Source organism: Geotrypetes seraphini, chromosome 3 (assembly GCF_902459505.1).
Source record: "Geotrypetes seraphini chromosome 3, aGeoSer1.1, whole genome shotgun sequence".
Classification (NCBI taxonomy): domain Eukaryota; kingdom Metazoa; phylum Chordata; class Amphibia; order Gymnophiona; family Dermophiidae; genus Geotrypetes; species Geotrypetes seraphini.
The window spans coordinates 48,179,691-48,206,605 of record NC_047086.1 but is presented as its reverse complement, the minus strand read 5'-3'; the positions used below and the strand labels follow the sequence as shown (position 1 = coordinate 48,206,605).

Genomic DNA, 26,915 nt, shown 5'->3' with positions numbered 1-26,915 from the left:
CCACTTACCTCCACATGTTCAGTCTCTTTGCTCTAAATGGCACTATTTTTCACACTGGCCTTTCAAGTGTATCCACATTTAACACTTTATCGATTAGTACTCATCGGTCACACTCTAATAAGTAGCTTCACTGTCACTACACACCTTGGTTCACTGTTTCACAGTTACACATTACTGCTGTCACCATACACACTTTCCTTACTATTGCATACACATCTGTTGACATATTTACGTTCTCATATTAGGACCCTTGAGGAAGGAATGTATTTTCGAAACACACCATGTTGGGTCCCGGATTATCACCCAATTGGACCATATTTTGGATAGAAAACCATTTATTGTTCAAAGTATTGGGGTTTTTTTATTAAAGACTTGGCATCTTGTACATCATCTCTGCAGTTTTCTTTTTTGTTACTTGTTTAATAAATCCACATATCCTTGTGTTTCATCAAAGATTCAATGTCAGGTGCTACTATTGTAGCAAATCCACCATCACTGTTAAGCTAAATACCTTGTTTCCCCAAAAGTAAGACAGTGTCTCTCATTAATTTTGGGTAAAAAAACAAACACACTAGGGCTTATTTTCAGGGGACATCTTATTTTTTCATGTGCAATGATTATCTCTCTCTTCCTCTCCTCCACCCCAATACTTCCTCTTTCCTTTCTCTCCCCAACATGTGCAGCATCTTTCCTCCCCCTCTCACCCATCCCCTTGTGCCTTCCCTCTGCAGCATCTTTCTATCCCTCCCTCCCATCCCCCGTGCAGAACTCTTGCACAGCATCTTTCTATCCCTCCCATCCAGAACCCACATGCAGCAGAACCACGCCGACCCTCCCACCACGAGTGACATACCTCCCTCCAGGCAGCAGCATCAGCAGCACTCTAACAGGCTGCTTTGCGGCCTTCTCCCACCGTGGCCTTCCCTGTGCCGTGTAACTGATGACATCAGTGATGTGGCAGAGGGTAGGACCCGGCGGGAGGTATGTCAGTTTCCCAGTGGGAGGGTCAGCGAGATTCGGATGGGAGGAAGAGATGGAAAGATGCTGCGCAGGGGGATGGGTGGGAGGGTCAGCGGGGTTCGGCTGCATGGGGGAAGTGCTGCTGCCGGCGAATCCAGGGATATTTGGGGACATTCGAGATGGGTGATCTAACTAGGGCTTATTTTGGGGGTAGGGCTTATGTTCAGGGAAACATGATACAAGGTAAAAAGAATAGTGCACTGGTCCATATAATATCCAAAGCATGAACAGGAGGAGCCTTCCTGATAAGATAGTCCAAACAACATTTTAGGACAGTATTCTGCATACCTAGATCCTTCAACCATTAAACTAACTATGGTAGATAACATCAAAGGTTGCTTTGAAAGCCAGCTGCAGTCATAGTGCATCAAGCCCCTCATCTGCACGTACTTTGATATCATGTGTCATAGCCAGGAATTGTTTGGGAGTTTGATCAAATTCAAACCCTATTAAGGATAATTATGTATGAGGTGAAATAGAGGTAAGATGGTTTGACTTTAAACCTAATGAGCTATCTTTAAAAAATACAACATAAGAACCAGGGCTGTGGAGTCGGAGTCGAGGTCGGAGGAAATTTCGGGTACCTGGAGTCGGAGTCAGAAGTACAAAAAACTGAGGAGTCGGAGTTGGAACATTTATCTACCGACTCCATTTTTGAACTTGGTATACCAATCACGAGCGATTCTTTCAGCTATAGCACCCACTATATACACAGCACAAATGTTGCGAGCAGCTTCTGCGGCCTTAGAACCTTGATTAAAAACAAAAAGAAGGTGGTGTCGAAAATGCTCATTTCTCTCAACTTGACATTCCATTTTAACGATCTGAAAATTAACCAGTGCTGTGGAGTCGGAGTCGGAGTAAATTTCGGGTACTGGAGTTGGAGTCTGAAGTACAAAAAACTGAGGAGTTGGAACATTTATCTACCGACTCCACAGCCCTGATAAGAACATAAGTTAAGAAATTTTGACACATCTTTAAGAAAACAGACTGCATACAGTCATGTAAAAACTGTTTTATTGCTTGCAGTTTCTACAGTGCATTTTAATAAATATTGATCCCCAAGACAGGAACAGCTTTTCTAGGACAAGGACAAGAGAAGTCCCTGAAGCATGACATCCAGACAGACATTACTAGGATTAAAAACAGAGGTGAAAACTTTGGATGTGGAATTACTTCTACTTCTTGGGCATCGAAGCCATGAAGAGCTCATAAAGAACGTAGCCTGTTCCTACATGAGGAAAGAGAGACAGAAAGGTAAATGCATTTGCTAATGATCTATCAAGCAGTAAGAGTATGCAGTATGACATGATGTGGACATGTTTTATGATAGCTTTTGCTACATATGCCTACTGGCTGCTGAGGTCCATTATTCTTCTAAACAGCATGTGCAATAAAAGGGCCAATAAATACACAGCATGAAATCAAAGATACAATTCCTTTCACACAAAGGGCATCCATCAAAATCACTTAATATGCATCCAAGAGTGCCACTATATTTATAAAATGATCTGCATCAAAAATGTTTGGAGGTTATTTATTCCTGATGTTCTTACCTCATAAGATAATTTTCTTTCCTTTAGTCCTACCTATCAATGAATGGGGACAGAGAAAAGTAGTTCCAAGTCATTTGCCCCGTAACGGTATCATGCAGCCTGGAATGTTCAGTGTTTCAAATAGTCAAGCACTGATTCTCAGAAAATACCCACTGAAGAACAGGGAAATCTACCAGAATGCTGGCCCCCAAACTAAACTGCTAACACATGCCTACTGCTAACAGCTTAGCACAGTAGGAGCAGATCAACAGGAGATTATTGACAGCAGGTAGGTTAAGACTATCAAAGGAACTGCTTGCTGCTGTTATGCCACCAGTTAATGACTCTAGAGCAGGGGTGTCAAACTCAATCACATAACGGGCCAAAACCTGAAAAAAGGTTAAGTCACGGGCTGAATTTTTAATTAAGATACTTAGGGGTCCTTTTATTAAGGTAAGCTAGCTGATTTAACACGTGCTAAATGTGCACCTTAATAAAAGGACCCTAAGTGACTTAACAGAAATATAGGGTTACAACGTCTCCAACCCCACACCAGCTCTGTGGTGTAAACAAAATAAATATTGTAATCACAAAACAGAAAATAAAATTATTTTTTCTACCTTTTGTTGATCCCAGTTCTCTGGTTGTCTTCTGATAACTCGCTTCTCAGGGTCTCCTGCCCATTTGTCGTTTTCTTCTCTCTGTGCTAACCATACATCTTCCATTTCTGTCCTCCCCTTCCGTTTCCCTTCCCTCCCTCAGAGGTCTGGCATCTTTCCTTTTTTTCGTGTCCATATCTGCAGCAATGGAGCCCACCATCCCCAGATCACCATCTGTCCTTTTCTCAACTACCCTTTCATCTAGCATCTCTCCTTCCTTCCTCACTGGAGATTCCAGTCAGGAGTGGGACATGAATGCATAAACTAAGTAGCTGCACTGCAGATTGTACCCATAAGTGAGGAACGTAAGAATGCAACTGAAGCCACAATAGCAGAGATATTATGTGCTATCAGAGATCCCCCAAGTTGCAATATAGCCAAAACATGGCAAAAGGCATACAGATTGAAATGTATGTGGAAACAGATCTCTACGAATAGGCTAAGCTAACCTGTGAGGAACAAAGGGGATGAACCAGAGAGAAGAGATTCTGTACAGCAGTGCTCTTCAACCGATGGTCTGCGGACCGGTGGCGGTCCACAGAAATTTCCTGCCGGTCCACAAGACTGGCACGTGCATCGTGCCTGAGACATTGTTCTTCAGCCGCCAGTCCGCAGTGCGATCAATGCGGCATTATCTTCAGGCCGGCTCCTTCTTCCTCGCTGCAGCAGTTCCTACGCACTTCCTGCGCCTGAACTGGAAGCCTTCTCTCTGATGTTGTAATGTCAGAGGGAAGGCTTCCAGATCAGGCGCGGGACGCGTGAGGAGCCGCTGCCCACGGCTTTGTGCACTGCGTCAGTGAGGAAGAGGGAGCCAGCCCGAAAATAACACAGGGGGCGGCATAAAACGGCACATGATAGAGGGAGGCACATGATGGAGGGAGAGAGGCAACAAAGGTAGGGGGAATGATTATTTTTGAATTTAGTGATTGAATAGTGTCAATTTTGAGAATTTACATCTGCTGTCTGTATTTTGCACTGTTCAGGAAGAAATGCATTTGTTTCTTTTTTCTCTGGGGTTCTACAGCAAGCACAGTTACTTACCGTAACAGGTGTTATCCAGGGACAGCAGGCATATATTCTCACATGTGGGTGATGTCATCTACGGAGCCCCAGCGCGGACAGCTTTTCAAGCAAACTTGATTGAAGTTTCAAGTTTGCTATACTGCACCACGCATGTGCATGCCTTCTTGCCCACTAGAGGGCGCATCCCCACCTCGTGGTCCTCAGTTCCATAGCCAGCAAAGAAGCCATCCCCGGGGAGGAGGGCGGGTTGTGAGAATATATGCCTGCTGTCCCTGGATAACACCTGTTACGGTAAGTAACTGTGCTTTATCCCAGGACAAGCAGGCATGATATTCTCACATGTGGGTGACCTCCAAGCCAACCAAAAAAGGGCAGGTGGGAGGATGGCAATTTAGGAAAACAGATTTCGCAAAACAGACTGGCCAAACCGGCCGTCACTCCTGGAAAACGTATCCAGGCAGTAGTGGGAGGTGAAAGTATGAACCGAAGACCAAGTGGCAGCCTTGCAGATATCCTCCACCGGAGTAGACCGGAGGAACGCCACAGAAGCTGCCATCGCTCGGACCTTATGTCCCGTGACCTGACCATGAAGCTCGAGACCAGCCTGAGCGTAGCAAAAAGAAATACAAGCAGCCAACCAGTTGGACAAGGTGCGCTTGGAAACAGGATGTCCCAACCGATTAGGATCAAAGGACAAAAATAATTGAGGAACCTTCCAATGAGACTTGGTGCGTTGAAGATAAAAAGCCAACGCTCTCTTACAGTCAAGCGTGTGAAGCGCCGCCTCCCCAGGATGAGAGTGGGGCTTCGGAAAAAACACCGGAAGAACAATGGACTGATTGAGGTGGAAATCAGACACAACCTTAGGTAAAAATTTAGGATGGGTGCGAAGAACCACCTTGTCATGATGGAACACAGTAAAGGGCGGGTCCGCAACCAAAGCCTGCAGCTCGCTAATCCGACGAACGGACGTGAGCGCAAGTAAAAAGATCACCTTCCAAGTAAGAAACTTAAGATGAGATTTGTCAATAGGCTCGAAGGGAGGCTTCATCAGTTGAGCCAAAACCACATTAAGATCCCAAACTACAGGAGGAGGTTTCAGAGGAGGATTAACATTCACTAGACCCCTCATGAAACGAATCACCAGAGGATGAAGAGAGAGAGATCGACCCTCGAGATGCCGATGGAAAGCAACAATAGCACTGAGATGCACCCTAATGGAAGTCGTCTTCAGCCCAGACTTGGACAAATGCAACAAATATTCCAGAACCGAAGACACCGGAACCGAACTCGGATCCAGATGGTTCGAGGAACACCAGGAAGAAAATCTGGTCCACTTCTGGGAATAACAAAGCCTAGTCGAGACCTTGCGCGAGGCTTCCAGAACCTCCCTCACAGACTGAGAAACCTGTGAAGTCATGGGGAAAGGAACCAAGCCGTCAGATGTAAAGACTGAAGATTGGGATGCAACAGCGAACCCCGACTCTGAGACAGCAGAGAGGGAAAGACAGGCAGAAGCAGAGGCTCCCTGACACTGAGTTGAAGGAGCAGGGAGAACCAGTGCTGACGAGGCCAACGAGGCGCAATGAGAATCATAGTGGCTCTGGACGACTTAAGATGAACCAACGTCCTCAAGATCAGAGGGAAAGGAGGAAACGCATAAAGGAACCTCCCTCCCCAGTCGAGAAGAAAGGCATCGGCCTCGAGACGGTCCGGGGAGTACATCCGAGAACAATAGAGGGGCAGTTTGTGAGTCTCCGGGAGGCAAACAGATCCACCTGAGGAGTCCCCCAGCGGTCGAAGACCTCGTGCAGAACTCGGGAATTTAGCGACCACTCGTGCGGCTGGAGAAGACGACTGAGTTTGTCGGCCAGACAATTCTTCTCTCCCTGAATGTAAACCGCCCGCAGGAAGATGTTCTGGGAGACCGCCCATTCCCAAAGGCGCAGGGCTTCCCGGCACAGGGACCAAGAGCCCGTCCCCCCTTGTTTGTTCACATAATACAAGGCCACCTGGTTGTCCGTCTGCACGAGGACTACCTGATCATGCAGCAGGTGGCAGAACGCTCGAGCAGCCAGAAAAATGGCACGAAGTTCTAAAACATTGATGTGACAACGCCGGTCCTCTGCCGACCATAGACCTTGAGTCCGCAGACCGTCCAGATGAGCTCCCCACGCGTACTCCGAAGAGTCCGTGGTCAGGACCTTGCGATGCGGAGGAATGAAAAAGAGCAAACCCCCGGAAAGATTGGAAGAGTTGGTCCACCAACGGAGCGAGCGTCTCAAGGAAGGAGTCACTGTTATAGGGGAGGAGACTGGGTCCCGATCCTGATGCCACTGGGAGGCCAAGGTCCACTGAGGAAGCCTCAGGTGCAAACGGGCGAACGGAGTGACATGGACCGTCGACGCCATGTGGCCGAGCAGAACCATCAGGTGCTGCGCCGGAACTGAGGGCAGCAGCGAAACCTGTCGACTCAATCGAAGCAGGGCCTCCAACTGTGGCGGGGGGAGGAACGAACGGAGGCGAACCGTGTCCAGCACGGCCCCGATAAACTGAAGGGATTGAGCCGGGCACAACTGAGACTTGGGGAAGTTCACTTCGAACCCCAGACGTTGAAGGAAGATGATAGTCTGACGGGTCGCTGAAATAACCCCTGCCTTGGAGGATGCCTTGATCAACCAATCGTCCAGGTAGGGAAAGACCTGCAACCCCCGAGATCTCAGGGCCGCCGCGACCACCACCATACACTTCGTGAAGACTCGAGGGGACGAAGCCAGCCCAAAGGGGAGGACCCGATACTGGAGGTGCAACCCCCCCCACCTGAAACCTGAAGAACTTGCGGAAGGCAGGATGCACCGGAACATGAGTATATGCCTCCTTCAGATCCAGGGAGCACATCCAGTCCCCCGATTCTAACAGAGGGTACAGGACTGGAAGGGACAACATACGGAACTTCTCCCGGACAAGGAACTTGTTGAGCCTCCGGAGGTCCAGAATGGGGCGTAAGTCCCCTGTCTTCTTCGGGACCAAAAAGTAACGGGAGTAAAAACCCCGTCCCCTTTGGGCCGGGGGCACCGGCTCCACCGCCCGAAGGCTCAACAAGGACCTGGCTTCCGAGAGGAGAAGCGGAAGCTGGTCTAGACAGCCAAGAGAAGCCCCGGCGGATGTTCTGGCGGCGTGGCTAAGAAGTTTAGCGAGTAACCCTCGGAGATGATCCGGAGCACCCAAGCGTCCGACGTGATCTCGGCCCAGGCTGGAAGAAAGGCCTGCAATCGGCCCCCGATGGGAAGGGGGTCCTTCGACAGTGCGGAGGGGGCCCGCCCCCAACCGTGCATCACGTTAAAAAGACGGGGTCGGTTTAGACGCCCCTTGCGCCTGAGGCTTTGGTTGGGACGCTCTGCCCTGCTGAGGGGGACGCCGGGGCGGAGGCTTCGAGAAAGCCGGCGTCAACTTCTGCGGGTATCGCCGCGGAGGAGGTCTAAACGGCTTCTGCAGCGGGGCCCGGGGTTTAGGACGGACCAATGAGGCGATAGAGCGCTCATGTTCAGACAAGCGTTTGGTCGCCGCCTCCAAGGACTCATCGAACAACTCTGAGCCAACACATGGAAGATTGGCCAGACGTTCTTGCAAGTTCGGGTCCATATCCAGGGTACGGAGCCATGCGATACAGCGCATCGCCACCGCAAAGGCGGATACACGAGAGGCCAACTCAAACGCGTCGTAAACTGCATGAAAAAGGTAGAGACGCAGCTGAGACAAATTGGCCATAAAGGTACCAAAATCCCCCTTATGGGAATCTGGCATGACCCCATAATACCGGGGCAACGCCTTCACCATCTGCCTTAAATAGGACGAGAAGGTGAATGCGTAATTAAGGACCCTGGCAGCCATCATGGAATTGGAATAGAGGTGACGACCAAACTTGTCCAGGGTCCGTCCCTCCCGCCCGGGGGGGACCACAGCAGAGACCCTAGAAGGCTGGGACTTCTTCAACGCCGACTCCACCAGCTACGACTGGTGGGACAGCTGTGCTTTATCGAAGCCCTTGCAAGGGACTGTGCGGTACTTAGACTCCATCTTCGATGGAACCACTGTGAATAAGAGGGGAGTCCAAGTTCCTCAGGAAGGTCTGGTGGAGAACCTTGTTGAGAGGCAGCCGAGGAGTCTCTCTGGGGGGAGAGGGCAAATCCTGCTCCTCCAAAAATTCCTTCGTGTATTGAGAACCTGACCCCAGATCAAGATCCAAAGCCCTCCCCATATCAAGCACAAATCTAGAAAAGGAGGAGGGCTTCGAAGGTGGAGAGGGAGATCGAGAAGCCCGCGTCGCCAAGAAGGAAGGGGAAGCCTCACGGGAGTAACGAGGTTCCTTACCCATGCCAGACCCCGAACCCCAAGAAGCCGCACCAAGCGACCTCGACGGGGTCGGGGACCGCCCATGCCCCGAGGAACCCCTGCGGGAAGTCCCCGGGGTATGGGGCACCGAGGCACGCCCCTTCCGTCTCGGCGAAGAGTCCCTCGAACACTCAACCTCGGAAGAACGGAAAAGCCTCGGATTATCAAGGCGGAGCTCGGAGACCCATAGGGTCTCCGCCCCGGTCGTCGAGGAGCGACCGTGTCGTCGAGGAGAGGCCCGTTGACGTTTGGGCTTCCTCGGCCGACCCGAAGGCGAGGAGGCCCGGGAGGACCTCGACGAGGACGAAGAGGAAGAGATCCTCCGAACCCTCCGCACCTTGTCCCGAGGCCGCACGCTCCGCTCAGGCTGGTCAACCGAGATCGAGGGCAAGGTCGGGGCCGAGGCCGAAGCCCCCCCCGGGGGCTGAAGTCGAGGGTACCGAGACCGAGGCAGCCGAAGCCGGGGCAGATGAGGCCGAAGTTGGCTGGAGGTGCGCGAGGGCACCGGACAGCTCCGAGGCAATGAGCGCACGGAGTAAGTCCTGAAAGACGGGAACCCCCATCATAGCCGGCAGATTCGGGGCCAGCAGGGCACCCGACTTCGACGCTCGGGGCGGGGCCGAGGACGACCCACCCGCCCCCGTCGATGAGCCCGAGGATGGCTTCTTCGAGGCTGGAACAGAAGAAGGAAGTGAGGACTTACCCGTCGTCGACTTCGGGTCGAGGACACAGGCTTCGACGAAGCGGGCTGTCGGGGCGAGGTTGAGGGAGTCGAGGCCGAGGTCAAGGCCGGGGCCGAAGCCGACGTCGAGGCCTTCTCCGCCGTGGGGTCCACAGCAAAGAGCTCTGCCATACGAGCGCGACGGCGGCAGAGAGCCCTCTGCTGAAAAGTAGAGCACCGAGTGCAGGAGTCGGTCGGGTGCTCAGGACCCAGACAAAGTAAGCACCACCGGTGGGGATCGGTGATCGAAAGGAGCCGATCGCACCGGGTGCACTTTTTAAAGCCCGTCAAGGGACGGGACATGGACACAAAAAACGGCCGGGAACGAATGAGGTCCCGCGGCCGCGGCTACCGGGAGCCCCTGGAGCCGAACGAAAAATCTTCTTTTTTTTTTTTTCGACGAAAACTTATATACAAACAAATAAATAAACAAAGTAAGCACAGCGACCGAGAAAGAAACACTCAGCCGCGGTGTCAGAAGGCAAAATAGAAGAGAGCACAAATTCCACAGGGCTTCTGGCTCCGCGGAAAAGACTGAACTGAGGACCACGAGGTGGGGATGCGCCCTCTAGTGAGCAAGAAGGCATGCACATGCGTGGTGCAGCATAGCAAACTTGAAACTTCAATCAAGTTTGCTTGAAAAGCTGTCCGTGCTGGGGCTCCGTAGATGACGTCACCCACATGTGAGAATATCATGCCTGCTTGTCCTGGGATAATACAGAGTCTTGAATCATAGGGTTTGTTTGTATATATTAGTACTTTTAGTTTGTGGTCCCGTATTTGCATAGGGCTTATCTGTGTTCTGGTAGGAATGAATGTTGAGAAGCATACAGTGTGCTTTGTGTAATTTAATTTTGTGATTAACCATTATGTGTTGTTAATAAGATTATATTGTGTGTGTGTGTGTGTGTGTATATATATGAAAAATGAATGGATAAAATGGTAACATCATAGGGACGGAGTCTGAGGCGGAGATGGACAGGGTCTGGCCCACAACTTAACCCAGTGTTCTTCAATCGCCAGTCCACGGACCAGTGCGGTCCACAAAATAATTATTTTATTTCCGCCAGCCCATAGGTATCAAAAGGTTGAAGAACACTGCTGTAGAGCATAGTTCTGGTAAGAGAAAAGCCAAGCTTCTTTTGAAGTCCAAGATATGAAGAGCCATTTCTCCAGAGTGAGAATGAGTCTTAAGAGAGAAAAATAGGAGGTCGACAAGAGCTGTACAAAGCTGGAAATCGGAGGATGAACAGTTTGTTGACCTGAACATGGAAAGTACTCATAACCCAATTTTTGAAAGGAACAAAACTTGCCGAGGAAAAAGAAAAAAAAACTGAAGGGCCGAAGCTCATAGGCTTAGTAACAAAATAAAAGCTGCTGGTTTGTTTTTTTTAAAGAAAATAAAAGCAAAAAAACTCAAAGAATTAAATAGAACAAGAACTTTCGAGGAAAGGCAGGAGATGGGAGATATGATAGACGTTTAAATATCTATGTAATGTAAATGCGCATGAGTCAAGTCTCTTTCAATTGAAAGGAAGCTCTGGAATGAGAGGGCATAGGATGAAGTTAAGAGGCGATAGGCTCCGGAGTAATCTAAGGAAATACTTTTTTACAGAAAGGGTGGTAGATGCATGGAACAGTCTCCTGGAAGCGATGGTGGAGACAGAGACTGTGTCTGAATTCAAGAGGGCACATGGGATCTCTCAGAGAGAGGGAAAGGGATAATGAGCAGTGCAGATGGGCAGACCGGATGGGCCATTTGGCCTCTATCTGCCATCATATTTCTATGTTTCTAAAATACACAAAAGCGGGAAGGCAATGCTGACTGAAATCAGTCCAAGAGAGACTTCTTTGCTCCACGGAAAACGAAGAACTGAGGTACTACAAGCAGGTGTCACGCATGCTTGGTGCAGGCAGTCATGAAGTTTCTTAAAGTTACACTTTTCCAATTTTAATGCACATGTGGATTTGGGGTGGGGGGGGGTTTCTTGGTTTTCCATTAAGAATATATATATGTTTTCTGTGAATGATACACCATTTTATAGTAGAAGGGGGGTGGGAAGGTATTGGAGAGTTATTTGGAAATTAATATCAGGGAGGGAGGGAAGGGGGGAGGAGGGATTATTATTTATATAAAGACATTGCTGATAAGATTTTCAAGTGATTTGTTAATTGTTGATATGTGTATTGTACACTTGTTGAAAGATGAAAAAATGAATAAAGAATTATAAAAAAAAAAAGAATATATATATATGAATGTCATAAGATATTATTTTCAGGTGGTATATATTAGTTATATATGAATTTGGGAGGGGGTGGGGGTTAAATCTTATTGGTGTATGATATTGAAGATTTTCCAAGTGATGTTGTATTATAATTGTTTGATATTTACTGTACACTTGATTTAAGTTATAAAATGAATAAAGAATTTTAAAAAAAACAAACAACTTAAAGTGACAGTACACTTTTCATACTGTCCATACCGGGCTCTGTGGATGATGTCACCCATATGTAAGAATATGCTGCCTGCTTATCCTAGGATAAGCTACAGGCCTCCATAGTAGGCTTTACAGACCACACCAGCCCAAAAAGGCCACCACCACTGCTTAACCAAGCAACTGTGGATACAGAATTCTGGAAATGCAGCAAGTGCCATGGGCGTCTCTAGGACTGAGAAAGAACAGAGCAGAAATTTATCAGCGAAAACCAGGCCAGAAAGGATTTTCTCCTCCAATGCCTAACAAATAGAACACATTTGCACTAATGAAGGTGCTGGTGCCATGCAATCTGTTATGCAAGTGGACCTCACGCACACAATGCCTGCAGCACAACACAAAGTCAGCTATGAGAAACAGACCTATAATGCAGTAAACCATTCTCAGGAAAAGATCAAAGTATCCCCCTACAGAAGTATCCCCTGTGAAGCTGGGAGAACATCTTTTTAAAATTCAGAGATTTTCCATTCTATGGGAAAAAGAGACCAATTAAATTTCCCACCAAAATTCAAATTGCTGACCAGTGGACTTTCTTGCCTCATTTACTTCAAGCCTCAACCAATCGGGTTTGTGGACCTACTACATGGAGACAAACTATAGACCTCACAGAAGTCCCTGAAGAAAGCCATAGCATGGTGGCTGAAACGTCGTTAGTTCTACCTGACAAGACACAGAGGAAAGGAGTGTAGCAGGGAGGGGGGAGGGACCCAGCATTACCAGGTATCACTCTAGCTTGAAGGATAAGGGACCTGGCCCTAGCTCAGCCTATAACCTCAGAATGGAAAAGAGCAAATCCATCCAGCAGCAACCCCCTTGTTCAGCTGACATCAATGAGAAAAACTGAGTCAGGAGATGCATGATCTGACTACCATCCGCTAGAGACAGAGAATATTGAATATTCAAGTCTACATATCTTTAAGAAGAAAATTATGGGGGAGGAGGCAAGATGGCGTCAGGAGCAGGACGCTGAGAGAAGCACTCCCGTCTTGAAAGGAAAAAATTTCTTTATTCTACTTCTAAAACGACAATTTCATGCCTAAAAGAAGAGGGAAACCGAGGGGTATCCCTCCACCTACCCCGGGCTTCTCGACGCCGAGGCAGACTGTGATAACAGCATTCACAGTCCCCTCTTCCATGTCAGGCGTTTCCGCTGCTGTGGAATCGGGAACCCATAGCTTGGACGGCGAGATGTCGCTCTCGTTGAGCCCGCGAGGACCGCATACCCCTCCCAATCCCGGAGAATCTTCGCTGCAGCGGAGCTGGCGGGAGGGCTCCCCCGGAGTGTGGGGTGAGGCTTGCTCTCTCTCCGAAGTTGACCCGGAAGTGGAACATGCAGCAGACACGCTGACCCCGACGTTGGAGAGGCAGCGTTCTGGGGGAGAGGAGCTGTTGGTGACCGGCGGTGGGGAGATTGCAGGAGCCCAGATTTCCATCGCTGGAGCAGGAGCCGTGCTTGGGTCGGCTGGTGTCCCCCTCCTTGGACCGTTGGTAAAACCACAGGCTGTTACTCTGGACTCCATTTGGACTGCAATTGAGAATCTTCACCTGGTATGTTCTAACTTTGTTACTATGACCCAGAATTCTACCTCCAGGATAAGCTCCTTAGAGACTATTACTCAGCAACACCAAGTGGAATTAAAAAACTTAGATAAAGCAACAACAGAGACTAAGAATCTAATTACCAAACAAACAACAGAAAAAATGATGATTTTGAGGAAGATTGAAAACCTGGAAAATCAGCAGAAAAATTTAAATTTGAGGATTCTTAATTTTCCGGTTGCCAAGTTTATGTCTCCTAAAGAACTCTTTAAGAACTTTATGTTGAATGTCTTAAATGTACCTGAAGTAAGTCTTCCCCCGATACAAAGAATTTACTATATAAAACAAGTGCAGAAAGAAAAAGCTACAGCGGATGAAAATGCTCAATTAGATGTTTCTGATATTCTGCAATCTTCTGATATTGAAATTCAGGGAAGAGCAACTTTATTGGTCTCGTTGGTATTTCTTCAAGATAAAGAGATGTTGCTGAAATTATATTTCAATTTAAAGCAGATTTCCTATTTGGGGGAAAGGGTATATATATTTCCTGATGTTTCAAGGTGGACGCAGTCCAGAAGGAAAGAATTCCTGTTACATAGATCAAAGGTGATTGCTTTGGGGGCAAGTTTTCAGTTGCGATTTCCTTGTAAATGTTTTATTTCCTATCAAGGAAGTAAATATATATTTTTCGAACCTTCCCAATTAGGTTTTTTCCTTGAAGGTAAAGGTATCTCTACACAGTCCGAATGATACAGGTTAATAATGCGGTTAAGTTTATTTTGGATAGGTAAGATCTGACTGCTCTATTTCTTAAAGTTTTTAGTTTCCTTTGTATATTCCCCTTTCCCGAGGGGTTTTACTTTCATCTTGTCTCTTCTCCTTAAGTTGTGGACTGTATTATATGATTTATATGGATGTTTAAATTTCAATTCTTGGTATGTAATATGACTAAGAGAATAATATATTTCTGTATTTCTTTAAACATCTTGTATAGGATGCATTAAAATGATAAATAAATAAAAAAAAAAAAAAAAAAAAAAAGAAGAAAATTATGTGGAACTACTTTTCTGTCTCCATCCACACATAGATGGACATAACCCTACTCAACTGGGCTGATCTGGTATGATGAAAAAGAAATGTATTCTTACAGCACTTCAGAAATGAGCAATAGTAATATTTGATATTTTTCTTCCTTAACTGTTTCAGCTAAAATTTGAAGATCACATGAAAGAATATCAGACTTCCTGTTCTCTAGGAGATTTGCAATAGGGGATGGCTGGGACTGAGGCTTTAGATATAAGTATATTCCTTCCTATTGGGATCCTGACAATTGGTAGGAAGACAATTGGCAGGATCATCTTATCAATTGTCGTTTTACCAATTGTTGTATCCAATTGCCATAGCCAATTGTCCTTACCAACTATCCAACCACTCCCAATTGCTGCTACCAACGGAATTGGAAGAGGGGGGGTTCATCTCATAAGAGTAGATCGACCACACCTGCATAGCTCTCCTCCTGACAACCCACATACCCTCAGACACCCCTCTGAAATCCCCACACACACCCCATACCTTTCCCCCTTTCCACGTAGGCTGACTCCTTGCCGGCTGACACCCTCCACACCCCCTGAGATCACCACCAAGAGCCCCCTCCCGACAACCCATATATCCCCCAACACGCGCACACACACCCCCATACATTTCTCTCAAGGGCAGTCTCTCTGTATCTGTCGCATAGGCTCCGACATCCCCCCCGATCCCCCCTCCCGACATCCCTCCGACATTCCCCAGTCCCCATACCTTTCACTGAAACATCGGCAGGAGGGATGCCCACTCCCTCCTACCGATAGGGCCACCTTTTCACAATGGCGGCCTTTGGGATGTACTGGGAAGGGTCTAAGGCCCCGATTGGCTTAGCCTTCCCTGTGCATCCCAAGTTGCCATTGTGAAGAGGCAGCTCTATCAGTAGAAGGGAAGGGGGCATCCCTCCTGTCGATGTTTCAGCGAAAGGTATGTGGGATGTCAAAGCTTACACGACAGGTACAGAGAACTGCCCGTGAGAGGGAGAGGTACAGGGAAGTGCAAATGTCAGAGTGGATGCACTGGGAGAGGCCTAAGGCCCTTATTAGCAACTGGGCCTTACGAGTCTGAGTCAATCAGGGCCTTCCCTCTGTTTTACTGATGTGTAAGGGAGGGGGATGTCTGGCAGGCACATGGGGAGGGTTCACTGCAGGAGGGAGTGGGCAGATATTGTGTATGTGCATCACACACACACAAACACCATCTGTGCTCATACAAAAAGAAAAAAAAAATGGGGGGGGGGGGGGAAAAAACCAAACCTCAAGCACACCTGTCATTTTTTTCAGGTCAATAGTACCGATCCAATTCTGGCATGCAATGTAAGGCCATCAATCGGATGGCTGGTTTTAATGACCTCATTTGCATGTCAGAATTGGAAAATATACAACCGTACAGAAAACCATGCGGTGAGCTGTTTTATGCATCAGGTCGGCAAATTTGATTGGTCGCTAAACCAGTCAAATCGGTTTAGCAATGATTGTTAGATGATTGGAGACTTTAGTGCATCTAGCCCTGGGACAGCTCCCTGCTACTGATCTGTAATAAAGATAGGAGGGGTGCAGGGAAGAAAATTAGCTAACATTGCAGCCTATCAAGTTGCCTTTTATTATTATCTAAAGGAGAAAGGGGATGATTATTTTAAACATTTGTTTTTGTTTACTTTGTTTTGTTGTTTTATTTGATTATGGATGTCTTTATTGTAAGCCACCAAGGTTTTAGGCAGTTAATAAATATTTAAAATAAATAAGTAGAGACAGAGAGACCATCATGACAGCATGAACAATGATGAAGGATGCTGAAAAAAAAAATTAATATGATATTTTAAAAAAATTAAAAGCACAGCAAGGGTCAGAACGTGCAATGCATGTGAGGTAGGTGTAGGGACTTGGTACTTTACTTTGGTAAAGCTTGAGCATCAATAGTAAGATTTTGTTAGCATATTTTGAAAGTTGCATTACAAATGTGAAAATGCATTGGTCAAATTATGTTTGCAAAACTTACCCCCAACAGTAAGAGCCATGGTGATTCTATATAGTATGGCATCTCCTATCCCTCCTTTTAAATGAACGGGAAGACCATTATCTTCCTAAAAAAAAAAAAAATACACATTAGGACAATAAGGGCAGATGACAAACTTTATAAAATAAGTACCATATCAGTATAACTCACAAACTTTTGTGCTAATTCTTTACAGTATTTCCTTTATTCTGAAAAAAGAGATCAGGTTCTTACCTTGCTAACATCTTTTCTAGTAGATAGGTGTGCAATTCTGGACAAGCGGGTAATCTCCCCATGGCTGTGAGCCTTTGAAGATGGAATATAATCCTGATTTTTTATATAACCCTCCTACTTCACTGAGAGCTCTACTGCCACCTACAGTTAATCCTCAAGCAAGCAAGAGCCCTTCCGAAATTAAGTGAATTTTTATTTATTTATTCACTTTTCTATACCGTTCTCCCAGGGAGCTCAGAACGGTTTACATGAATTTATTCAAGAACTCAAGCATTTTTCCCTGTCTGTCCCGGTGGGTTCACAATCTACCTAATGTACCTGGGGCAATGGGGGGATTAAGTGACTTGCCCAGGGTCACAAGGAGCAGCGTGCTTTGCCCATATTGCTTCCTGTTTCTTTTTTTTTTTCCCAAATTCTTTATTCATTTTTCCATCTTGTATACAATATTTCATCAAATAAAACTTGTATACATCACTTGAATTTCTTTCTAATATCTTAAATACATAAAATTATACCCTCCCCACCCACCCTTCCCACAAATATTTTAATCAAAAATATCGTATATTATATTCTTATTTATTGATTATATCTTTAATAGAACTTTATACCATCCCCCTCCCCCCTATGTATAAATGTACTTTCAGTGGAAAATGGTGTCTAATCATTGCAATAATTTGTCAATGGCCCCCAAATCTTTTTAAAATTATTATAATTCCCTTTTTGTATGGCAATTGTTCTTTCCATTTTGTAAATGTGGCACAACGAATTCCACCAGAAGGTATAGTCAAGTGTACTGTAATTTTTCCAATTACTGAAGATATGTGGTATGGCGACTCTTGTCATAATCAATAAAAGTTTATTATTACTTGATGAAATTTGACTTTTTGTTCTCATTGACATACCGAACAGTACTGTATCAAAATACAATGCTACATGGTTCTCTAATAAACAATTAATTTGGGACCAAATTGATTTCCAAAAGGCCATGATACAGGGACAGTAAAATAGTAAATGATCCAGAGTCCCTGCTTCAGAAGAACAACGGGAAATGACAGCAGTTCTGCGAGAGGGTATCCGACTTTTTCAGCCAGAGCACTGCAGACTGGTTCAGCTGCTTCAGGAATTTATTCATCATCCAATTGTACCAAGTGACACACCTTTAGGATCTTATGACTCCTAACACAGGCATTGTTTTGCTGAAACATATCCATATCGAGTCCCTAAATCTGTGCCACAAGCATTCGATGAACTGAAGATTCAAATTGGAACATAAGAAGTTTTTAGTCTTCATTATTTGACTTATCTCACTTTTAAAGTACCTTGGTTGTTTGCATAGGGTTTTATCCTTTTCTTTTACCTCATCATTATCAAACTGAAATATGCAATGCAAGCTGCAAAACAACAGGCAGAGCCACAAGTCATATGCCAAGTACAGGTCCAACCTCTTAGTCCTATATAGGATTCAATCACCTGTGAAAGTGTTTTAGGTTATGTTTTCTTGCTTGCTTGCTTGCATAATATGATTTAGCGGGCACATCACATTACCATGGTGCCAAATATTTTTTTTAGATTAATATGAATGATATAGAAGTAGCACACAGGAACAGGGGAAACAAATCCACAAAACTCAAAAGAGCAAAACGTTGCTTCGAGTCTTTGTAGCGCTGCAAAACGCCGCGGCTAAGCCCAAGTGAAAACCTCTCTTGGTTTTTACTTGCAGCTTAGCCGCGGCGTTTTGCAGCGCTACAAAGACTCGAAGCAACGTTTTGATTGGCAGATATAAGATCTCATATCTCAGTGTACACCCAAAGACTCCTAAAACTCTTGATGCAGGCCGGGAGGCCGAAACATGTACATGTCGAGTCATTGAGTTACTTTGGATGAATAAAGATATTGTATTTATCAGATGAGTTGAAAGACACTTTTTTGTGCACCTTCTAATTGGACAATTCCACTTTGGTTTTGCTCCTCTGATATAGAAGTGGAACACTATCAATTATTGGATAATGCATAAGAATTCTTTAAAACAGAGGAGAAAAGACCTCAAATAAACCCTGGAGTCCAATCAATGGTGTAAAATATTTTTTGCAATTCCAATTTTCTTCTTGCTACTGAAGGGCCGAAAGACAGCTGGAGATTAGCATACACTATAACAGAGGTAGCATTGCAACATAATAGGGACTTTCATCTGCACCCTGCAGTACATGAACTCCCACCCTGACTTTAGACCATGAGATTAGTGTAGGAGTTCCTACACAATGCAGTTCAAACTCCCTGATGAGACACAGTGCTCACAAGCAAGCTCCTGTTTTATAGCAGAAGAAGCCTTAGCAGACAGAATGGTAGGAGACAGAGAAGTTAGCTGGAGGGAATGGCTGATGGCCCAGAAGGATGCCTGAAGAGCAGCCAACTAGAGAAGAAAGGACATAAGGGACTGCTGGAGACAGGGGAAAACAAAGGGAGATTGCTGGCGATAAAGGGGGGGCTGAAAAAGACTTAGTGAAGACAAGATGGAGGAACTGATCAAGAGAGACTTAAGAAAGGAACTGTCTCAAGTACAGAATTGCTCTGTGAAAATATGTTAATGTTATATATAATATATATCCTGGAAGTGAGCAGTGGATTTCTCCAGGCCACCTCGATAACTGCTTGTGGACTTTAGTTTTGGGAGGTTGTACAGGCCTTTTATGAACCCTGCTAAGCTTATTTTCTTATCCCAGCACAAGAAGGCAGCATATTTACACATGTGGGTGATGCCTTCTCAAATGGAAGGACTTTGTACTGAAATGGCATGTTCCCAGAAGAAAGCAAAGATATTTTCTGTGAGCAGAGAAAATAGAAGCATGTGTGTATGCTTCTTTGAGCTCTAGATAGCAAAGCCAGTCATTCTTTGTTTTCCATGAAGCGGATAAGCCATCTTTTGGTATTTTTTTCCCACACACCTTTCGGCATGTATCGCAAGCATTTTTAGCATACTTATATTATACAAATTTATTTTCTGCATGTATTAGATGTATATTTAGTGCCTTCCCATATTAAATTTACTTTCCATTTATTTTATTTGCCGGTATAACTGAAAGGAGTGCTTTTAGACCTCAGTCTACTAGCCTCCTTCTCCTCTCTGAGGAACCTCGTGTCAGTAGTTTCCTCGTGTCAGTGTCAGGGTCGCTTCTCCTCCCAATAATTTTTAGACTTTCAGGTCGGTTTTGAAGCAAAGTCAAGGATGGACAACTCCTGCTACCCTGTCTTATCTATGTACTCCATCTTTGCTTACACCCTATACTGTCTATTAATGCTTAGATTCAATCGGCATCGGAGGCGAAGTGCTGAACTGGTTCCGAGGTTTCCTTACGACCCGCACCTATCAAGTTCGCTTCAACTACAATCTCTCTAAAACATGGAGAAACCCATCAGGCGTTCCACAAGGGTCCCCACTATCCCCACTACTCTTCAACGTCTACATAGCTTCACTAGGCACAAAGCTAACCCAGCAAGGCATAAAAGTATTCAGCTACGCAGACGACTTCACAATCATAATCCCATTTACAGCATCCCCCTCCGAAATCACACCAACAGCAACTGAAGCGCTAAACACGATGGATCAATGGACCACAGATTTCAAACTGAAGCTCAATTCAGAAAAAACTAAATTCTTCATAGCCTCGCCACACGCACAGAACACGACAATATCATTACACATTAACAATCTAAACTACCCCATTCAACCAACGATGAAGATTCTAGGAGTAATACTAGACCAAGGACTAACCATGAAGGACCACATAAACTCCTTAATCAAAAGAGGGTTTTTCACTCTCTGGAAACTTAAGTCCATTAAGGCGCACTTCCACACTTCAGCTTTTAGAATTCTAGTACAATCCCTAATACTAAATCACCTGGACTACTGAAAATATCACCCATCTGACAATCCCCCAGAAGCAAATGCAAAGACTACAACTGATACAAAATGCAGCAGTCAGGATGATCTTCGGGCTGAAGAGGTCCGATCACATAACCCCTTCCTACCGACTCCTACACTGGCTACCGATGGAGGCGCGCACGAAGTTCAAGCTAGGATGTCTCTGCTTCAAGGTACTAAATGGTCTAGCCCCAAAATACATTACAGACCTGTTCTCATTCCCAACCAACAGACATGAAAGAAAAACACACATGAAATTTATCTCCCCACCGGCTAGAGGGTGCAAATATAAGAGACACCATCAACAACTGCTATCATATCAAGCTGCCATATGGGGTAAAGACCTAGAAAAACTAATTGCGCACACAAACAACTATGAAGAATTCAGAAAACACCTAAAAACTTACCTATTCTTGAAATACCTAGGTAACGAACCAGAACATCAACCCCCCTCGTAACATCACCACACACCTGAACTTGCAACTGTTAACCCCAAACCCCTAATCACTAAACATGAACACTATATGAACTTACGGAATATTTCTACTTCTGTGTAAACAACTTGGCGCTTCCTGGCCTTGCAACACACAAACTGACGTTAACATTACTAATGTTATCAGATGTACAATGCTATACTCTTTAAGTAGTTGTACGAGATATACACTGCTATACTCTCTAATTCGCTGTATGAAAAACTTCTCTTGATTGTATTTACAGTTTCTTTTATTGTAAACCGCTATACTCTCTAATTCGCTGTATGTTAAACTTCTCTTGATTGTATTTACAGTTTAGTTTATTGTAAACCGCCTAGAAGTCGCAAGATTACAGGCGGGATATATAAGAATAAAGTTATTATTAAAATATTTTACCATGTATTGTGTCGACACTGTAATGTAACATACTATGCCGTACTTTGTAATTTGAATATTTTTACTCCTGTAATTGTCTATTGCCTACATTTGACTTATTCTTGTTGTATACTGCCTTGGGTGAATTTCTTCAAAAAGATGGTAAAAAAAAAAAATCCTAATAAATATATAATAAAAATATATCTTTACTTTTACATTGGTATAAGAATTTTACAGGGGCGGTGTAGAGACACTGGATTCATTGTAGAACCACTCTTTCCTTATACCTACCTCCACTTTGCCATCTGCAATGGTGTTTTATGGGTTAGTTTTTTTTCTGCTTCCCAAAATGTAAAGTTACTTAATGTTTGTTCCAAAGAAAAATGAAGTCTTACAGAGAGTTTACATAGCCTGTGCTACCAACCCTGGAGAAAACTTTACTTGGAAATTTTCTAGATGTTTTCTACAGAGTATGTGAGGTAAGAATGGGCAAAGTTCAAAACAGTACAATAAGCTAAACGTAGTAGTGAAAACCAGTTCCTAAAGGGGGAAAAAGAAAGCTACATGATTCCTTGAGCAATTGTTATCACCAGACCTTAATTTATTTATCTTTAGATCTAGGAGCCAGTTCAAAAAAACAGGAGCAAGCAGCTGAGACCTCTCTCACTTCTTCTCTAACACTGCCCTCAGCAAAGTTCAAGGAGGCGTGGGAATGAGGATGAGACAAAATCCTCTCCCAGATCAGCAGCAGATCTTTTAGAAGCTGGATTTGCTAAGACTCATTTCTCTCATCATGTGTCTGTAAGCAAAGCAACTTTAGTAAATTGGTCTAAGATACCTCTACGATCATCAGCAGAAGCCAGCAGTTTCCACTCCCAAAGATGGCTGTTGGCTATGTGATAATGTCACCTTGACAGGTTACAAATACAAAAGCCCCAGTAGGAAATACAAAATCCTTAAAAGATACAATATCAAAAGATAGGGCTTGCCTGAAGTACCATGTGTGGTCCAGTGAGAGAATAGGCACAATTAACAAGTTTCTTTTTAAAGCAACTTAATAAGTGCAAGTGAAAGTGAGTGCCCTCAGTGTGAGGTTGTAAGCTCACTCAGAGCAATGCTAATGCTTTCAAGTAAGCCAGCAATACTAGGTTCGCCAGCCACACACCATCATAGGAGTGCTTACGAGTGCAATTGTGCAAAAATAAATCAATTCAGATGTTTATAATAATAATAATAATAATAATAATAATAAAGTGCCAACACTCAATAATAGTTCATCACAAAACAGATGGTACCTCTCTAGTGCCAGAACCCAGACCCAGGGCAAAACAAAAGAATAAATTGAGAAAGAAAATACACTCCAAATACTTAGCTTCTTCAATGAAAGATGGATTCAATGGAGCTCATACGGTAGCTGGAATCGCCATAATGCAGTTCATAAAGTCCAATCCTGGGTCCCAAAGGTCCTACCAAGCAAGGTTTCAGGGCCAGAAGCCCCCCTTCAGGCACTGGACCACAACAACAGAGCCACCACGGGTCAAAAAATCTACGAGTTGGCTAGGCAAAAGGGGGGGAAATCGGAGTAACAACGAGCCTCTCTTTAATTCTCGCGCCAACCATGACGTCAAAAGGCAGGAACAGCTGATACACTTGATATAGCTGATACAACTAAACGACATGATCGAATGGAACTATTATCTGAGCTTTTGTTATCTTTTATATGCTTTTGGGTGAATTTTGTAACTGCTGTTTTTTATGGTCCTTTTCATCAGCTGTTTTTCTTTTGTTTTGCTCAAGTCAGTGTATCAGCTATTTCCTGCCTTTTGACGTCATGATTGGCGCGAGAATTAAAGACAGGCTCGGTGTTACTCCTGTTCCTCCCCCTTTTGCCTAGCCAACTTGTAAATTTTTTGACCCGTGGTGGCTCTGTTGCTGTGGTCTGGTTCCTGAAGAAGGGGCCTCCGGCCCTGAAACCTTGCTTGGTAGGACCTTTGGGACCCAGGATTGGACTTTATGAGCTGCATTACGGCGATTCCAGCTACCGTATGAGTGCCACTGAATCCATCTTTCATTGACGACGCCAAGTACTTGTATTTTCATTCTCAATTCATTCTTTTGTTTTGCCCCGGATCTGTGGGTTCCGTCACTATGTGTTTTGTGAGGAACTATTATTGAGTGTTGGCACTTTATTATTATAAACACCTGAATTGATTTATTTTTGCACAATTGTACATTTGAGCACTCCTATGATGGTGTGCGGCTGGCGTATCTAGTGTTGCCGGTTTACTTGCAAGCATTAGCACTGTTCTGTTGAGGGAGCTTACAACTTCACACTTAGGGCGCTCACTTTCACTTAAGTTGCTTTAAAAAGAAGCTTATTAATTGTGCCTATTCTCTCACTGGACGCATGGTACCTCAGGCAAGCCCTATCTTTTGACATTGTACCTTGACAGGTGAAGCAAAGAGTCAATTGCTTATGTTTCACATATCACCATGGCCTGGATCCCCAAAAGTCTCTCTTCCTTTCTTAAATACCATAAACATCTCCCAATCTTTCTCTCTCATTCCATCCAGCTGGAGGTGGGTGGGATTATGTCAGCGTAACTATCTCCCCTTTCAGTTTTCATCTATTGTTAAAAGAAAAATTATTTGCTTTCTAAAATACAAGAATATGGAATTAGAAAGAAAAAACCCCCAAGATAAGCTGGTGTGAAACATTAAAACACAAACCCATCAATATTAATTTTAACAAGTTTATTTAAGATTTGCTATTGGATGCAGTCTCTGACTGTGCATCCAATGTTTCTTCTCTTCTTTCAGCCTCCTGTATGCTTCCTCTCTTCCAGACCTCATTCCCTCCCCCAACTTTTTCTCTCTTTCTCTGTCTGTCTTTCTCTGATTCCATGTCCCATTTTTTGCTTTGTATCTGGTTCCCTGTCCTCCCTTCTTTCTTTCTTTCTTTCTTCCTTCCTGCCCTCCCCCATGCCACCGCCGCCGGGGAAGAGGCTGCTGCCGCTGCCGCCATCGGGAACAGGCCGAGATCTCCCTCTTTCTCTTCTCCACGGGTCCGACCAACTCTCGCCGCCCAACGTCAATTCTAACGTCGGAAAGGACGTTCCGGGCAGCCAGGCAGCGATTGGCTAGCCAGAACGTCCTCTCGACGTCAGAATTGCCGTCGGGCGGCGAGAGTTGGTCGGCCCCGAAGAGAAGCAGGGAGATCAAATAACACGGTGCCGGCCTGAGAAGGGAAGGGAAGCAGGTTGGGCACCACTGCTCTAGACGAACCGCACTCTAGGGAAAACAGTGGACTGCCCCCCCCCACCCCTGGTACGCCACTGGAGCAGCAGCGTGTCTGGCCGGCTCTTCCGTGGATAGCGCAAGGAGCTGCCAACCCGCGGCTTTGAACGGTACGAGCCGGCCAGACACCCTGCTGCTCCAAAAGGAAGATAATGATCCAGTACAGACCGCGGGCCGCAAATAATATCTGGAGAGCCACATGCGGCCCGCGGGCCGCGTGTTTGAGACCGCTGGGTTAGGGGCAAAGCCAGCCTGTGAATATCAAAATATGCAAATAACTTTTTTCTATTATATTCACAATATTGTGGTTAAACCCCTTGCAAATACCGTGAAATTGTGAATAAAACTTATTTTTGATATTTGTGATTGTTACTTTTTCAGTACAATTCAAGTATTATACTGTGCTAAACTTTTCTTTCTGCATGCTGCCATTTGCCAGACCACGCTGAAGCAAGTGCTGAAAAAAAAAAAGCACCAAACTTTTCCAGGATGATGTAATTCAGGGGGTTGGGGGTGGGGGGAGTGGAGCCAGCAAGGTAAAAACTGCAAATAACTGAAGTCGCTGAACCCGTGAATAGAGAGAGAGAAGTGTACAATGTTTGAAAGGAGAGTAAGATGTCAACATGATGGAAACTGCACTGAAATTAGGGTCACTTGGTCCATGAAGCAGATTTTCAAAATACATTGGACCTGACCATATTAAGATTGCCACAGTATAAGTACCATGGAAGACTGAGTTTTTCAGAAGATAAGTTTTGTTTACAGAATTGACTGACAGTCACATATTAATACATCAATTAAGTTTTCCTCACTTAAGGAGAAATGTTGTCTTATCCCATAATTTTCTTTTCTTTATTCAGTGACACTATTCTACATGAAAGAAAGATTAGGTTCTTACCTCAATAATCTTCTCTCTTGTACATGTGTCTAGTGGTCCTGAACACTAGGGTTTTGCATCAGAACCCACAGTTGTTTGCAGAATGCTGTCATTCATCTTTTGAACTCTGTCCCCTCACAGAGAACTTCTCCTACCCCCTCAGTTTCTACAAAAGCAATCAAGTAGCATTGTAATAGCAGACATACCGGAAGGAAGAAAACAGGGAAAAATCCCCAACACTAGAGTTCTGTTCTGCGCTGTAACAAACATCCATTAACATTCAAATAACTGATCAAAAAACAAATACAAAAACTGTGTGCAACCAGCACCAATCTTATATAGAGCTTATAGATACTCGCATGTCCTGCTATCAAGCAGTGACTTAAACCACACTTTACATTCTTGAGTTTTCCTTCTTTTTTTTATTCTCTCAGTACACGAAGCCCACTGTCAGGGTGGGGTTTCAGGACCATTAGACACATCTACAAGAAAGATTATCAAGATAAGAACCTAATATTTCTGTCTAGTGGCCCTGAATGCTAGGTATGTACCAAAGCAGTCCCCGGAGACTAGGGCAGTCCTGCCGAGTCTGCCTTCAAAATGGAGGACCAAAAGCAGCATTTTTTCAAGCTGCTACATCCACCCTACAGAACTTAGTAAAGGTATGAGAGGTAGACCAGGTAGATGCTCTACAGATTTCATTGGGTGAACCCACCTGAGTCTCCACCCAGGAGGTAGCGACTCCTCTAGTGGAGTGTGCTTTCAATGTGATTGGTAGCTGCTTACTGAAGACCACATATGGGAAAGAAATAGCCATCTTAATCCAGCTGGAAAGCGAGGCTTTAGATGCTGGCATCCCTTTCTTGGCATAATTGGTCAGAATAAAAAGGTGATCCAATATGTGAAGCTTATTGTTAACTTCGAGGTACTGGAGGAGCACTCACCTGACAGCCAGCAAACGCAACGTTTTATCATTTTTCTCAGAACCAAGTAGGGTGAAAAGTGGGTAAATGGACTTCCTCATTGATGTGGAAGGCCAAGACTACTTTCGATAAGGATGGAACCGTGTGCAAGGAGACTCCTGCTTCTGTAAAAACTTAAGGAACAGTTAACTGCAAGACAGAGCTTGTAACTCAAACTCGTCTCACTGATGTAATTGCCACCAGAAATAATCTAGAAGGGAAGTCTCACATAAGGGCTCATAAGGAGTTCTACTGAAACCTTGAAATATGGTGTTAAGATTCCAGGAAGGGAAAGGGGGGCACAACTGAAGAGCCC

The 26,915-nt window shown here is 44.9% G+C and overlaps 1 protein-coding gene across 2 annotated transcripts in view; it reads right to left on the bottom strand.

Annotated features, from left to right (window-relative positions):
• Positions 1 to 2,019: 2,019 nt before the first annotated feature.
• Positions 2,020 to 26,915, bottom strand: part of LOC117356302 (cytochrome c oxidase subunit 7A2, mitochondrial) — a 56,698-nt gene continuing 31,802 nt past the window's right edge. For both annotated transcript variants that reach the window (XM_033935357.1, XM_033935356.1), the window contains exons 3-4: positions 16,466 to 16,550; positions 2,020 to 2,251 (exon numbers count right to left, since the gene is read on the bottom strand). In XM_033935357.1, the coding sequence (XP_033791248.1) occupies positions 2,199 to 2,251; positions 16,466 to 16,550 (138 nt within the window). In that variant the 3' untranslated portion in view covers positions 2,020 to 2,198. The remainder of the gene's footprint in view (positions 2,252 to 16,465; positions 16,551 to 26,915) is intronic.